Source organism: Gnatocerus cornutus, chromosome 9, assembly GCF_029298725.1.
Source record: "Gnatocerus cornutus isolate USDA-ARS CGAHR chromosome 9, icGnaCorn1.1, whole genome shotgun sequence".
Taxonomy (NCBI): Eukaryota; Metazoa; Arthropoda; class Insecta; order Coleoptera; family Tenebrionidae; genus Gnatocerus; species Gnatocerus cornutus.
Genome location: NC_142241.1, coordinates 13,948,633 through 13,960,744, shown reverse-complemented (window position 1 = coordinate 13,960,744; position 12,112 = coordinate 13,948,633). Strand labels below are relative to the sequence as shown.

The 12,112-nt window shown below is 33.7% G+C and overlaps 1 protein-coding gene and 1 pseudogene across 2 annotated transcripts in view; both read left to right on the top strand.

Moving 5' to 3' along the window:
- The window catches only part of LOC148169047 (5-hydroxytryptamine receptor-like), a 100,558-nt gene extending 95,550 nt beyond the window's left edge, over positions 1-5,008 (top strand). For both annotated transcript variants that reach the window (XM_088045639.1, XM_088045638.1), the window contains exons 6-7: positions 2,117-2,226; positions 2,354-5,008. In XM_088045639.1, the coding sequence (XP_087901765.1) occupies positions 2,117-2,226; positions 2,354-3,407 (1,164 nt within the window). In that variant the 3' untranslated portion in view covers positions 3,408-5,008. The remainder of the gene's footprint in view (positions 1-2,116; positions 2,227-2,353) is intronic.
- Positions 5,009-10,007: 4,999 nt separating this feature from the next.
- Positions 10,008-11,518, top strand: LOC148169046 (UDP-glycosyltransferase UGT5-like; annotated as a pseudogene).
- Positions 11,519-12,112: the final 594 nt, after the last annotated feature.

Genomic DNA, 12,112 nt, shown 5'->3' with positions numbered 1-12,112 from the left:
TCTTTCAATCGATGTATAATTCAATTATACTAAACGCAGTTTTCGCCCGAAACAGCGTCTTGAAAATGACTCTAAAAACACCTTCTGAAAATTTAATTCAGTTGATCTCTCGTTTATTTGTTTAAAAATAATTGAGCTGCATGGGCTCAGTTTACGCAGAATTTCGCGCTGAATATAAAACTACTCTTGTTTTTCCTATCAATCAACAAATAACTGAATTAGAGGCGTTTGAAATTTAGAGTTCTCGCCAGAAGGTCAAAAATTTGGAGGTTCGAAAACGATTTTGCTTGATTGATATCTCCAGAATTAAGGCAATTATTAAAAAACTCTTTTCTCGCGATTTTTTAGCTTAGAAATCGATCTTCGATAGTTCGAATTCAAAATTTAATTTCTTGTTATGGAAGTTAGCTGTTTTTTGGTCTTTAATTTAGACACGGTCGATATTTCGCTTCTTTACTGAGCAATCTTTAACTGCTGATGCTCATTTTACGCAGAATTTTACCCAGAAACCAAAATTGAGCGAAATATTCAATTTTACCCAGAAACCAAAATTGAGCAAAATATTCACGTACGTGAAAAAAATAACCGTATTAGAAGCGTTTAAATTTGCAGATAGTAAATTTTTCGTTTTGCATCGAAATATGCGGATTTCTCTAAGAATTTTGATGATTTCGTGCAGGTTTCTGAATTTTTTTTGCAATTCAGCTGTTGAATCTTGATAAAAAGTGATGGTTTTGTAAATTTCGAGCCTTTCTTTGCGAATTGAAGCCAGAAAACATCGAAAATCAGCGAAAAATCGTCGTTTTGCATCGAAATATGCGGATTTCTCTAAGAATTTTGATGATTTCGTGCAGATTTCTGCATTTTTTTTGCAATTCAGCTGTTGAATCTTGATAAAAAGTGATGGTTTTGTAAATTTCGAGCCTTTCTTTGCAAATTGAAGCCAGAAAACATCGAAAATCAGCGAAAAATCATCGTTTTGCATCGAAATATGCGGATTTCTCTAAGAATTTTGATGATTTCGTGCAGATTTCTGCATTTTTTTTGCAATTCAGCTGTTGAATATTGATGAAAAATGATGGTTTTGTAAATTTCGAGCCTTTCTTTGCGAATTGAAGCCAGAAAACATCGAAAATCAGCGAAAAATCGTCGTTTTGCATCGAAATATGCGGATTTCTCTAAGAATTTTGATGATTTCCTGCAGATTTCTGCTGTTTTCTTGCAATTCAGCTGTTGAATCTTGATAAAAAGTGATGGTTTTGTAAATTTCGAGCCTTTCTTTGCAAATTCAAGCAAAAAACATCGAAAATCAGCGAGAAATCGTCGTTTTTCATCGAAATAAGCGGATTTCTCTAAGAATTTTGATGATTTCCTGCAGATTTCTGCTGTTTTCTTGCAATTCAGCTGTTGAATCTTGATAAAAAGTGATGGTTTTGTAAATTTCGAGCCTTTCTTTGCGAATTGAAGCCAGAAAACATCGAAAATCAGCGAAAAATCGTCGTTTTGCATTGAAATATGCGGATTTCTCTAAGAATTTTGATGATTTCCTGCAGATTTCTGCTGTTTTCTTGCAACTCAGCCGGTTAATCTTGATAAAAAATGATAGTTTTGTAGATTTCGAGCCTTCGTTTGCAAATTCAAGCCAGAAAACATCGAAAATCAGCGAGAAATCGTCGTTTTCCATCGAAATATGCAAATTTCTCTAAGAATTTTGATGATTTTGTGCAGATTTCTGCAGTTTTCTTGCAATTCAGCTGTTGAATCTTGATAAAAAGTGATGGTTTTGTAGATTTCGAGCCTTTCTTTGCGAATTCAAGCCAGAAAACATCTAAAATCAACGAGAAAAGACAGCGAAAGATGTCAATATATAACCATGCAAAGTTCATTAAGCGAGTATTTTTTGAACCACAATTTTTAAAGTGTTTTCTTCCTTTTCTTCTTTTTACCAGAATAATTAAAATAAAAATAGTGAAATTTATTGCTCGTTGTAATATATCGGTTAAATTTTAATGAAAGCACAACTTCCTGAAAAAAGGCGGTGGTTTTCCTTCCGCATTGAATTCGTCCATTTTAGAATAAAATATCGAATAAATTTAAAAATAATTTTCAATTGCAGATAAGCAACAATTGGATTATGGGTCCCGAGCTGTGCGACATGTGGACTTCTATCGACGTCTTGTGTTGCACCGCATCCATTTTGCATCTGGTCGCTATCGCAGTGGACAGGTGAGGTCAAGCCTATAAATTCCCATATGCAAAACTGAAAAACAAGTAAAAATTCATTCGTTTCTGTTGTGTTCCTCGCGCTCCAGCGGTTGTCTCTGGATATTTACTCGCAACGTTTACATTCCAGATACTGGGCCGTAACAAACGTAGATTATATCCACACAAGAAACAGCCACCGGATCGGCATCATGATCGTTGTTGTCTGGAGTATTGCTTTGGTGGTTTCTCTTGCTCCACAAATTCCGCAATTTAAAGACCCTGAATACTTGCACAGGATCCAAGTAAAAAAGCAATGTTTAGTTAGTCAGGATGTCAAGTATCAGATTTTCGCCACGAGTTCGACGTTTTACGTTCCTCTGTTAGTGATTTTCGTTTTGTACTGGAAAATTTTCCAAACTGCCCGAAAACGAATTCGAAGACGACGCGAGATGAAAGGTCAAGTCGTGCTGAAGGTGGAGAAAACGAACAATAACAGTAAGGTGTCGAAGAATTTCCTCACCAAAAGGAAATTCTTGAAGATGAAGAAGTGTAATAAGAAGTCTTCCGCCGCCGAAGCTCTCGTTTCTTCGCTCGTGATGATGGAAGGTCAGTCGACGACGACTATGGAGATTGTGGAAGAACAAGACGAACTCCAAAGCAACGGGAAACAAGAAGAAACGACCGCTTTCACAATAACGAAGCCGCAGACATCGACGCAGAGTAACGCGTTGGTTTCCAACAACGTCTCGCCGGAGAAGTCTTCGTCAGCGACCACAAACAACGGCTCGGCGAGCCATCAAAGTCACATCAGCGATATTAGTAGAGTAGAAATTCTAACGAAAGAGATTCCTCCATGTCCGGCGTCCGTAGACAAGTTGATACCGTCCAGGAGGGAGAAGAAGGAGAGTCTCGAAGCGAAAAGAGAACGAAAAGCGGCAAAAACTTTAGCCATCATTACGGGGGCGTTCGTGATGTGTTGGTTACCGTTTTTTATTTTAGCATTGCTAATGCCTTTGTGCGGGGAGGCTTGTACCATCAGCGATTACATAATGAGCTTCGCGTTGTGGTTAGGATACTTCAACTCGACGTTGAATCCGGTCATTTACACCATTTTCAATCCAGAGTTTCGACAAGCCTTCAAAAGGATTTTATGCGGGGCACACAGTCGCGGTCGTAACTTTCGCTCAGGCAAAATTAGATAAGAATTCAGTTCCTGATTGCTAGCGCAGGATTTTTGGTTCACATTTATTAGTCTTCCAATTGCTTTAATCAAAATACTTGTTCGGTTCAATGATGGCTGTGTCAAATTTGGATTAATGCGTTTTTATCTCGTACATATCTTTAAATTTCGATTCTGAGCATTCCACAATATTCAGGATTCTACACAGTTCGGCGGAAGAGAATTTTATTCGGAAAAAATTGCTCATGAAAACGAAAACCAACAATGTATTCTAGGGCACCTCCTTTAAAAAAACAGTCAAATTTTAAATCATTGTAGGTTGAATTAGTTTTATTTTGAAAAACTATGAAAACTTATGTATCAATATTTAAGTTTTCCTTATTTTTGTAATTTTTGAAGGCTAAGCCGTTCAAAATTCTATAATCGACAACAGTATGTTTCCTGTGAAAAGCATTTATGTCATACAACTCTAAAACCAAGGCAGATGGATAAAAAATTACAATGACGTGGTTATTACAATGTCATAACTAATTTTATAATAATTTTGGTAATTTTAGTGCTACGGCTATAAAATTTGGAGAAAATACAACTTTTGGGCCGTCATTAACTCTACCAAATTGCAAAACTATAGAGCAAAAAACCCAATTTTAAAAATTGTTAAGACGGAGCAACGGAGTTAAGACGGAAGACACAGACTTTAAAAATTTTATTTTAAAAACGAAGCAAAAATTTCCGACATCCACCATTAAAATTTTGGTAATTTTATTGCTTTAGGATGAACTTTGGGAAAACTACTACTTTTGAGCCGTGTATTAATTAATTCTAGCAAATTGCAAAATTATAGAGCAAAAAACACAATATTTGGAAATTTTAATTTTCAAGAGTAAGCAAAATGTTCTGACATCAGCACTAAAACTCGTAATTTTAGCAATTTTTGTGTTTCAGCTATGAAAATTGGAGAATTTTCTAATTTTCACTCGTATATTAACTTTAGCAAACTGGAAAATTGTTGAGAAAAAGGCGCACATTCTAGAGATTTTATCTATGTACACTACCCAGCAAAATTAACGCAAAATCGGCATATTAATTTTAAAAATAGCATTAAAAAAATTATTAACGATTCACACCAACTTACGATTACTTTAATTTGATTTAGGACAATCCAAAATTGCATATTAAATTTTTGCAATGCATTCAGAACTTAACAGTTTCATTAACTGATTGAACACAAATGAGACAAAAATCGTTAAGTAAGAATTCAGAAATGGCTTTATGTCACGAAGAATACTGATTGCTATTAAAAAATTCTGTCGAGACCAACTGTAAAACTCGAGGTAAAAATTACAGCGATTCCCACTTTGGATTTTTCCAACAATTTTGCAACAAGTGTTAATTATGTGGAAGAAATTTGATATTAAATTGTCAAAATAGCTTTAAAATGCATGTACATATTAAAAAATAGTTATTTGTGTACCAAGGCCAAAAAGTGTTTATTTTTGGCCGAACTTTTTTTTAATGGCCGAGACCAGAAAGAAGGTGAGGGCAAAATGGCACTTTTTGGCTTTGATACACACAAGATTTTTTAGGCGGCATCATTAAATTTACAAGTTAAAATTAATTTTTATTTATGATTTATTCATTTAATCATTTATAACAACTGAATAATTATAAATACTTATGAATCCTTCAGAAAAGTTCATATTTTCTTTATTTACATTTGCAGTTTCGGCATGTGTAGCTTCACAATTTGTATGAATTAGGTTTGATGTGCTTTTTGATGTTGTTGCAGCAGCACTGCTAGACATGTTCATTTGCAATAATTCAACACTTTACAGCAGTTTGTCGATTTGATTTTATCCAAATAATTATAAAATTGGGGGTAATATTGGTATCTTGATGTAATATGCAAAAAGACTTACTTTTGGCCGCTTTCAAGACTTTTAAGTCGCTTAAAAAATAAATTTTTAATATTTGCGTTAATTTTGCGGCGCAGTGTAGTTATAATATTTTGTCAATTACGTTATTGGAATTTTTTTACCGAGTTGGCTGTGTTTTAGAGTTGTATGACATAAATGCAGCAAATATTCTGTTGTCGAGCATAAAATTTTAACCAGTTAAACCATCAAAAAATAAAAAAATAAAAAAAAAATGCAATTATTAAAACATAAATTTTCAAAATGTAAGTAATTCAATCTACGATGATATAAAATTTGACTTCTTTTGAAATAGGGGGTGTTCTAGAACCCATTGTTGGTTTTCGTTTTCATGAGCAATTTTCTTCGAATAAAATTCTTTTCCGGCGAACGGTGGATACCAGACATTCTGCGCTCGGTTTTATCTTCATTTCTTGAAATATTCCTATCGTGTATATACATGCAGTAATTGTTGTTACTAAGGTAGAACATGCAATATTGTTCCCAATGACGCTACAATGTCTTTCTATATAATAGTCGTTGAAAGATGAGGCGTCCTGCAGAGCATCGAAATTGAAACTAGTTAAGAGACGCCTCTAGAATATCATCAAGTAGATATTTTATTCGGCTTTTATTTCCATTGCTGTGTCGCGCTTCATGTAACATATGCGTCATCAACCTCTTCGGAGAAACGGGATAAGTATTTTATTATTGTTATTTGTATCTATGTACATACGTTTTGGAGATGTCGTTTGAGTATCTAGATGTTAAGTGCACCCCACAATCCAAACAATTCAGCTCGAGCCGTGGCTTGGTTTGTGTCGTGCACGATTTGTTTTGTATTTTTATATCGAATACACCGACTAATAAATCGCTGTGCTGCAGTTGTAAAACTAAACAATTCGGGAACCATGGCCGTGAACATCCACGACGCATGCTGATGGGTATGGTTGGCCGAAGACGAATTGGGCTTCTGATACGTATACGATATATAATTGAGCCTCTATATCTGTATATTGCAGGAAGCAAACACACAATTTAAGCGAATCGCAGGGTGCGCATTTCTATGTAAAATAACATTGTGTAAGTTCGTATCAATCGCATTAATGTACTTACATAATAGCTGTAACCGTAGAATATGTGCTGTAAATATTCCACTTATATCAAAATGGAACGTACTTAGGAAGCTAATATTACTACGTGTTCTAGCAATTTAGGTATCTGTAAATTGCTTTGACTATTATCAATAATTGAACTCATATTGTGATAATGTGCGTCGCTAGTTTAAGATTTTAACATGAGTTATTATTTTAGGTGTTATGTATATAATGCCCATGCCCATCTTTATTTATACACCACAACTGTACATACTATAACATTATTGTTCATCAAACTGTGTTAAAATGTATATTAAAAATAAATTAAACTTGTTTAAAAACACTCTCTTTCTCTATCGCCTCTTTTTTTATTACATTCAAAGGCACCAGAGCGAATACAATGTGACACTTTATTCATCTCCCATCTCATTTAGATAACAGTATAAAGTGATCATCACATTTCGGTTTCGCGACGTCCCATTTCAGTTTTACACAAACCAATTCATTCCCGTTTTTAAATTTTATTTTCCCATGTTGGGTTAATTAAGCTTCGGAAACGATTTTACCTACCCGATATCTTCGGAATTATGGCAAATATAAAAAAAAATCTTTTCGGATTTGTTTATCTCGCAATTTTTTACCTTAGAAATCGATCTTCGATAGTTCGAATTCAAAATTTTCCTTTTTTCAATGTAGAAGTTATATGCTTTTCAGTCTTTAATTCAGACTCGGTCGCTATCTCGCTTATTTATGAAGCAATCTTAAATTATTGGAGATAATTTTACGCAGAATTTCATGCAAAATCCAAAAATGTGAAATTTGTTAAGATCGGTCTAGAAATAACTGAGTTATGCGCGATCAAAATTTCGGATATTGGATTCAATATCTCCCAAACTAAAAATGATTTTAAGAAACGGTTTTTACCATCGTTTTTCTTGGCTCATTTTACTTTAGAATCAGCCCTCAAAAGACGAAAATTCAAACAACTTGGGCGATAATCGATAAAATTAAACGGCGTAAAATATGAGAATGAACGAGCTAAAATGAAGTTTACATCGGACAATTAAAAAAGTCGTTGGGTGTCGCTTATTAGAATGTTACAGTCCGATTTATGTATTGTCACCTTTTAATTCGATTCCTGCGCGATTTGTAAAAGCGACCGTTTTCTGTCGTTGCAAAATATTGGAAACCCGTGGAGATTTGTTACAAATGAAGTTATTATCTCCGACAAATTGGTGGATTTATTCCAGAAATGCACCAGCTTTTACACTTTATGAAACTCTATTAAGCACGATTGAGTTTTGGTCGTACATCATCGAATGTCGGACTTTTAAACACCACAATGGTTTTAGTAATTACCGTCGAATATATCTAACTGAAAATGGTGGATGCGCCGGGCAACTAAAATTTATTTTCTATTTTCAGTTTTTGATAACAAAACCAATGATCAGTTCATAGAAGCAACCGCAAATAAAGTCGGAAAGGACATTCAGTAAAATGAAATTTAGCGTCAAAGTGCATATGCAAATTTTCGCCTATAAAGGAGTGTATTGAGATGGAAAAACGTCAATAGCAGGAGAAATAAAAAGTTGAATCGGATCTCTCGAACTAAATTGTACACTTTACTACTTTAATAAATTGCAAAGTGTACAAGCAGCGCGCACGTGTTCAAAATGGGTTGCATAATCTCGTCGTATCGTAATATTACGTCACTAGCAGATTTTTCGCGCGCATTTGAATAATGATAACGATAAAATCAGTTTATTTTCGGATTTCTCTACACAAAAAATTGGGCGCTTTTGGTTTATTCTTTCGGGCTTTTAGTGTTAATAAAATTGAGTATACAAAAGAAGTACAGAAACTTGGGCGCGTTGGGTCAGAGGGCGATTAAGGTCGGGTAAGGCCCTGGGCGCGGGAGAAAATATTGGGACGCTTAAAAAAATTAATAGATACCAGCATCTTAAGAGTCATCTTGATGCTTTTACGGTGTTTCAGTTTTCCCTTTAGATTTATTTATATTCTATGAATTTACTTTATTCTCTTTGAATTTTTCTAAAATTTTCTATTGATTCTTTTAAATTTATTTCTAGTGTCTTGAAGTCTTATTTTGAATGATTCTTACTTTAAATTAATTTTTTTCTAGACTGTGCATAATTTTTTGTTGATTTTTCATTAGTTTCCATAGATTTACTTTATTTTTTTTATATCTTTTTCAGGTTCTCCTTCGATTTTACCTAAATTTACTTTATATTCTTTCTGGTATCTTTATATTTCCTAAATTCTAAATTATTTTTAGATTCTCTCTAATAATTAATCATACTTTCTTCGGCATTTTCTTGGATTCGTCTTTGGATGTTTGAATTTTCAAAAATTAGTTATCGTTACATTTTATATGCATTGATTTGATTTTTTATGATTGTAATATTTTATAGCTTCTTTAAACTCACCTTACAATTGGTTTCTTTAAATTTACTCCCAAAAATACCTATTTTACGGACTTATTTGAGTCTCTAAAATGAATATTTTTCGGACCCAATCTCAATAAGTTAACATTACAACTAATAAAGCACAGTGGTGCAATTCAACAATCTACCTAAACAGTTTTTACGAACTTATCTGCAACGGCTAGTTCGCAAATACTGTATTTTAGGTGCTTTTAACAAAAATAAATATTAGTTTTCTTTAAACCCTATAAATATTTTCTTATTTTACTCATATACTTCAGATCAGATTAAATTTTGTAGATTCTTTCTGGATATTCAAAATTTTTTTAGACTGCAAAATTATCATTGAATTTACGATGGATTCCCACAATTTTCACTAAATTTTCCTTAGATTTTATCATGGTTTTTATTAAATTTTCAAGATTTTCTATAATTCTGTTTTTTTATTCATCGTAAATCGTCTTTAGAGCCTTTTTAGATTAAATTTAAATTATCTCTAATTTCCTCTGGATCTTATTTAGTTTTGGTTTAATTTTACTTACATTCTCCCTAAAATTTCCAACAAATTCTGTTTGTGTTTGCATTATTCACATTCTTTTATATTGATTTTCTTTAAATTGTACATAGATCTTTTGCATAATTTTTCGATTGTGTTAAATCTCTAGACTTTTTTTAAAAACTCTAAACTCTTTAAATTCGCCTTGAATTTTCTTTAGATTTTGTTGAGTCTAAGTTTCTTTAAATTTGTTTTCAGTTCTTCCAAGTTTTTTCCATATTTTCCTCTGATAGTTTAGATATTCTCCAGAGTCTGTTTAAATTTCCTATGTTCTTCTACAATTCTTAAGATTTTCTTCACTTTGTTTAAATCCTATTAACTTTCTTTCGATTTCTTTAAATGTCTAAATTCTCTGTAAATTTTATTTTCATTCTCTTTAAAAGTGTTTAAATTTTCTTTATTTCTAACTTTGGAGATTTTTCTTACGTTCTCCAGATTTTCGTTAAGTTATTAAATTCTTTTCAATTTTACTTACAATCCCTAATTTTTTCTACATTTTCTTAAGCTTCGCCCTAAATTCGACTCTCTGAATTATCGTTGAAACTCATAAATTTCGTTTTTATTTTTCTAGCCTGTCTTAAAGTCCCCATTTTTGTAAAGATTCTGTTTTAGATGCTCATTAAATTTTCCGTACATTTGAATTTTTTTAGTTGCAAAATATGTTTCAATTCATGGACAGCGGTGGTAAAATTCACCTTGATAAATAACTTTCTTACTTTCCCCATGACACAAACGACGACAAGCATTTTTCACGAAAATGCCCGTGTTTTGACTTTCCCACTGCCTCAATCGGTGCCCTCCAACTAAAATGTCCGAAAACTAATGAATTCAAGCGAACATTTCGACGTGATAATCGTAGAGCATTTCCTGAACGACACGATAATAGGCCTTCGTCATCATTTTAAAGCTCCGGTGATCCTCTTATCCTTTCAAGTGTTACGCACAACTTCATCTTTGCAATAATATCGTATTCACCCGAAATTTCACGTTCCATAAAATCAAGAATGTATTAAACTTCACCAGCCAGAAGTTTGATTGAATATATTTAAACTGACGACTTCAAAGTGGTTAACAAAAAATAGTTGGTAAGAAAGAAAATTTTGCAATATTGTGGATGACAAAAACATGACTTCTTGTCTGTGCCTTTGGAGCGCCTTTATACCCGCAGTGTTCAATCTCATAATGAAATTCCACCATCCACCGATTCAACGTGAAATTTTTAAGAAATACATCGACGTCGATGTTTTATACAACAAGTTTGATGGCTACAAATTCGCACGGTGGCGGCGGCGGAGCCGCCGCTCCCCTTGTCCGGAGTATAATAGAAATTGGCGGTTATCACGTAACACCGCCTCAAAAATTACCGCCCGATTTACAAAATTATCTCGATCGCGCCATTGTGCTTTTTCCATGAACCCAAACCGTGGATGATCGATATCCCAAAGCTTTCACTCCAATCACAAGTTCGACGAAGACACGGAAAGTAAACTAAGGTAAATAAGCTAATTAAATTATAACAAAATCGGCGTTTTCCCTTTTTAAAGCCCGAGCTTTCATAACGGTGCGTCGAGACGGTGTATCATGGAGTTCCAGTAATTGGTATTCCCGTGTTTGGAGACTAGAAATATAACATCGCAGCAGCTGTCAGCAACGGTTATGCTGTCAGCATAGCTTTAAACGAACTGACGGAGGAAAAGCTCTCCTGGGCTTTAAACGAGATATTAAATAATCCCAAGTAAGTTTTTATTCGGGCGGAGTTTCAGAGTTCAATTGAACTTTTGTGCCTCGCACGAATTTCCCTGGATCAGTTGCAGCGGAAATGCAAAACCGGGGAAATCTGGCCTGTTGGCTTGAAAAAATATTGTTCAATGACGATGGAGACTGATGCACGATCAACCCCTAAAAGCAATCGATGCGGCTGTCTATTGGGTAGAGCACGTAATTCGTCATAAGGAGCACCTCATTTCAGGTCTGCCGGGCTCGATTTGAAATGGTACCAAAGAGAAATGATCGACATTTTTCTCTCCCTTTTACTCTCCCTTACAGCAACATTAACGTTGTTATTTATAACCGGGAAAAAGGTCAAGTATCCCCGAATAAAACTGAGGGACAACTCAAATTGATTTTTGAATTTTATCGACAGTTTCTGTCACTTTTACTATCAGTTAAAAACGTTTTAAATTTCACTTGTGATGTTGAGTTGCAATAATAAAATAAAATTATCTAACTTAGGTTAGTAAACTAAACGTAATTTGTCTTAAAAAGCACTTCATTTTATATCTGCCAGGCTGTTGAGTTTCCGACGAATTTTGCGAATTTTATACAGATTTCAGCCGATTTCTCCAGAATTAACCATTGGATCTTGATAAAAATTTATTATTGTATTATTTTTTGACTGTACTTTGCAAATTCAACCCAGAAAACGGCCAGAATGTACGAAAAATAATCATTTAGCTTCATGTTTAGTTAATTTTTCCACAAATTTTGCGAATTTCACGCAAATTCCAATCGATTTCTCTTGAATCACCTGTTTGATCTTGATAAAACTTCACCATATACTAAAAGCGTTTGTATATAAAAACACTTGTCATTTGGTTTCAATTTAAGACGATTTTTGACAAATTTTTTGCAAAAATTTATGACTAAAACTATGTCAAACTTCTGATATCGATATCTCGCTTATTTTTTAGAGTAAACTTAAGTTATTTACATCAGTG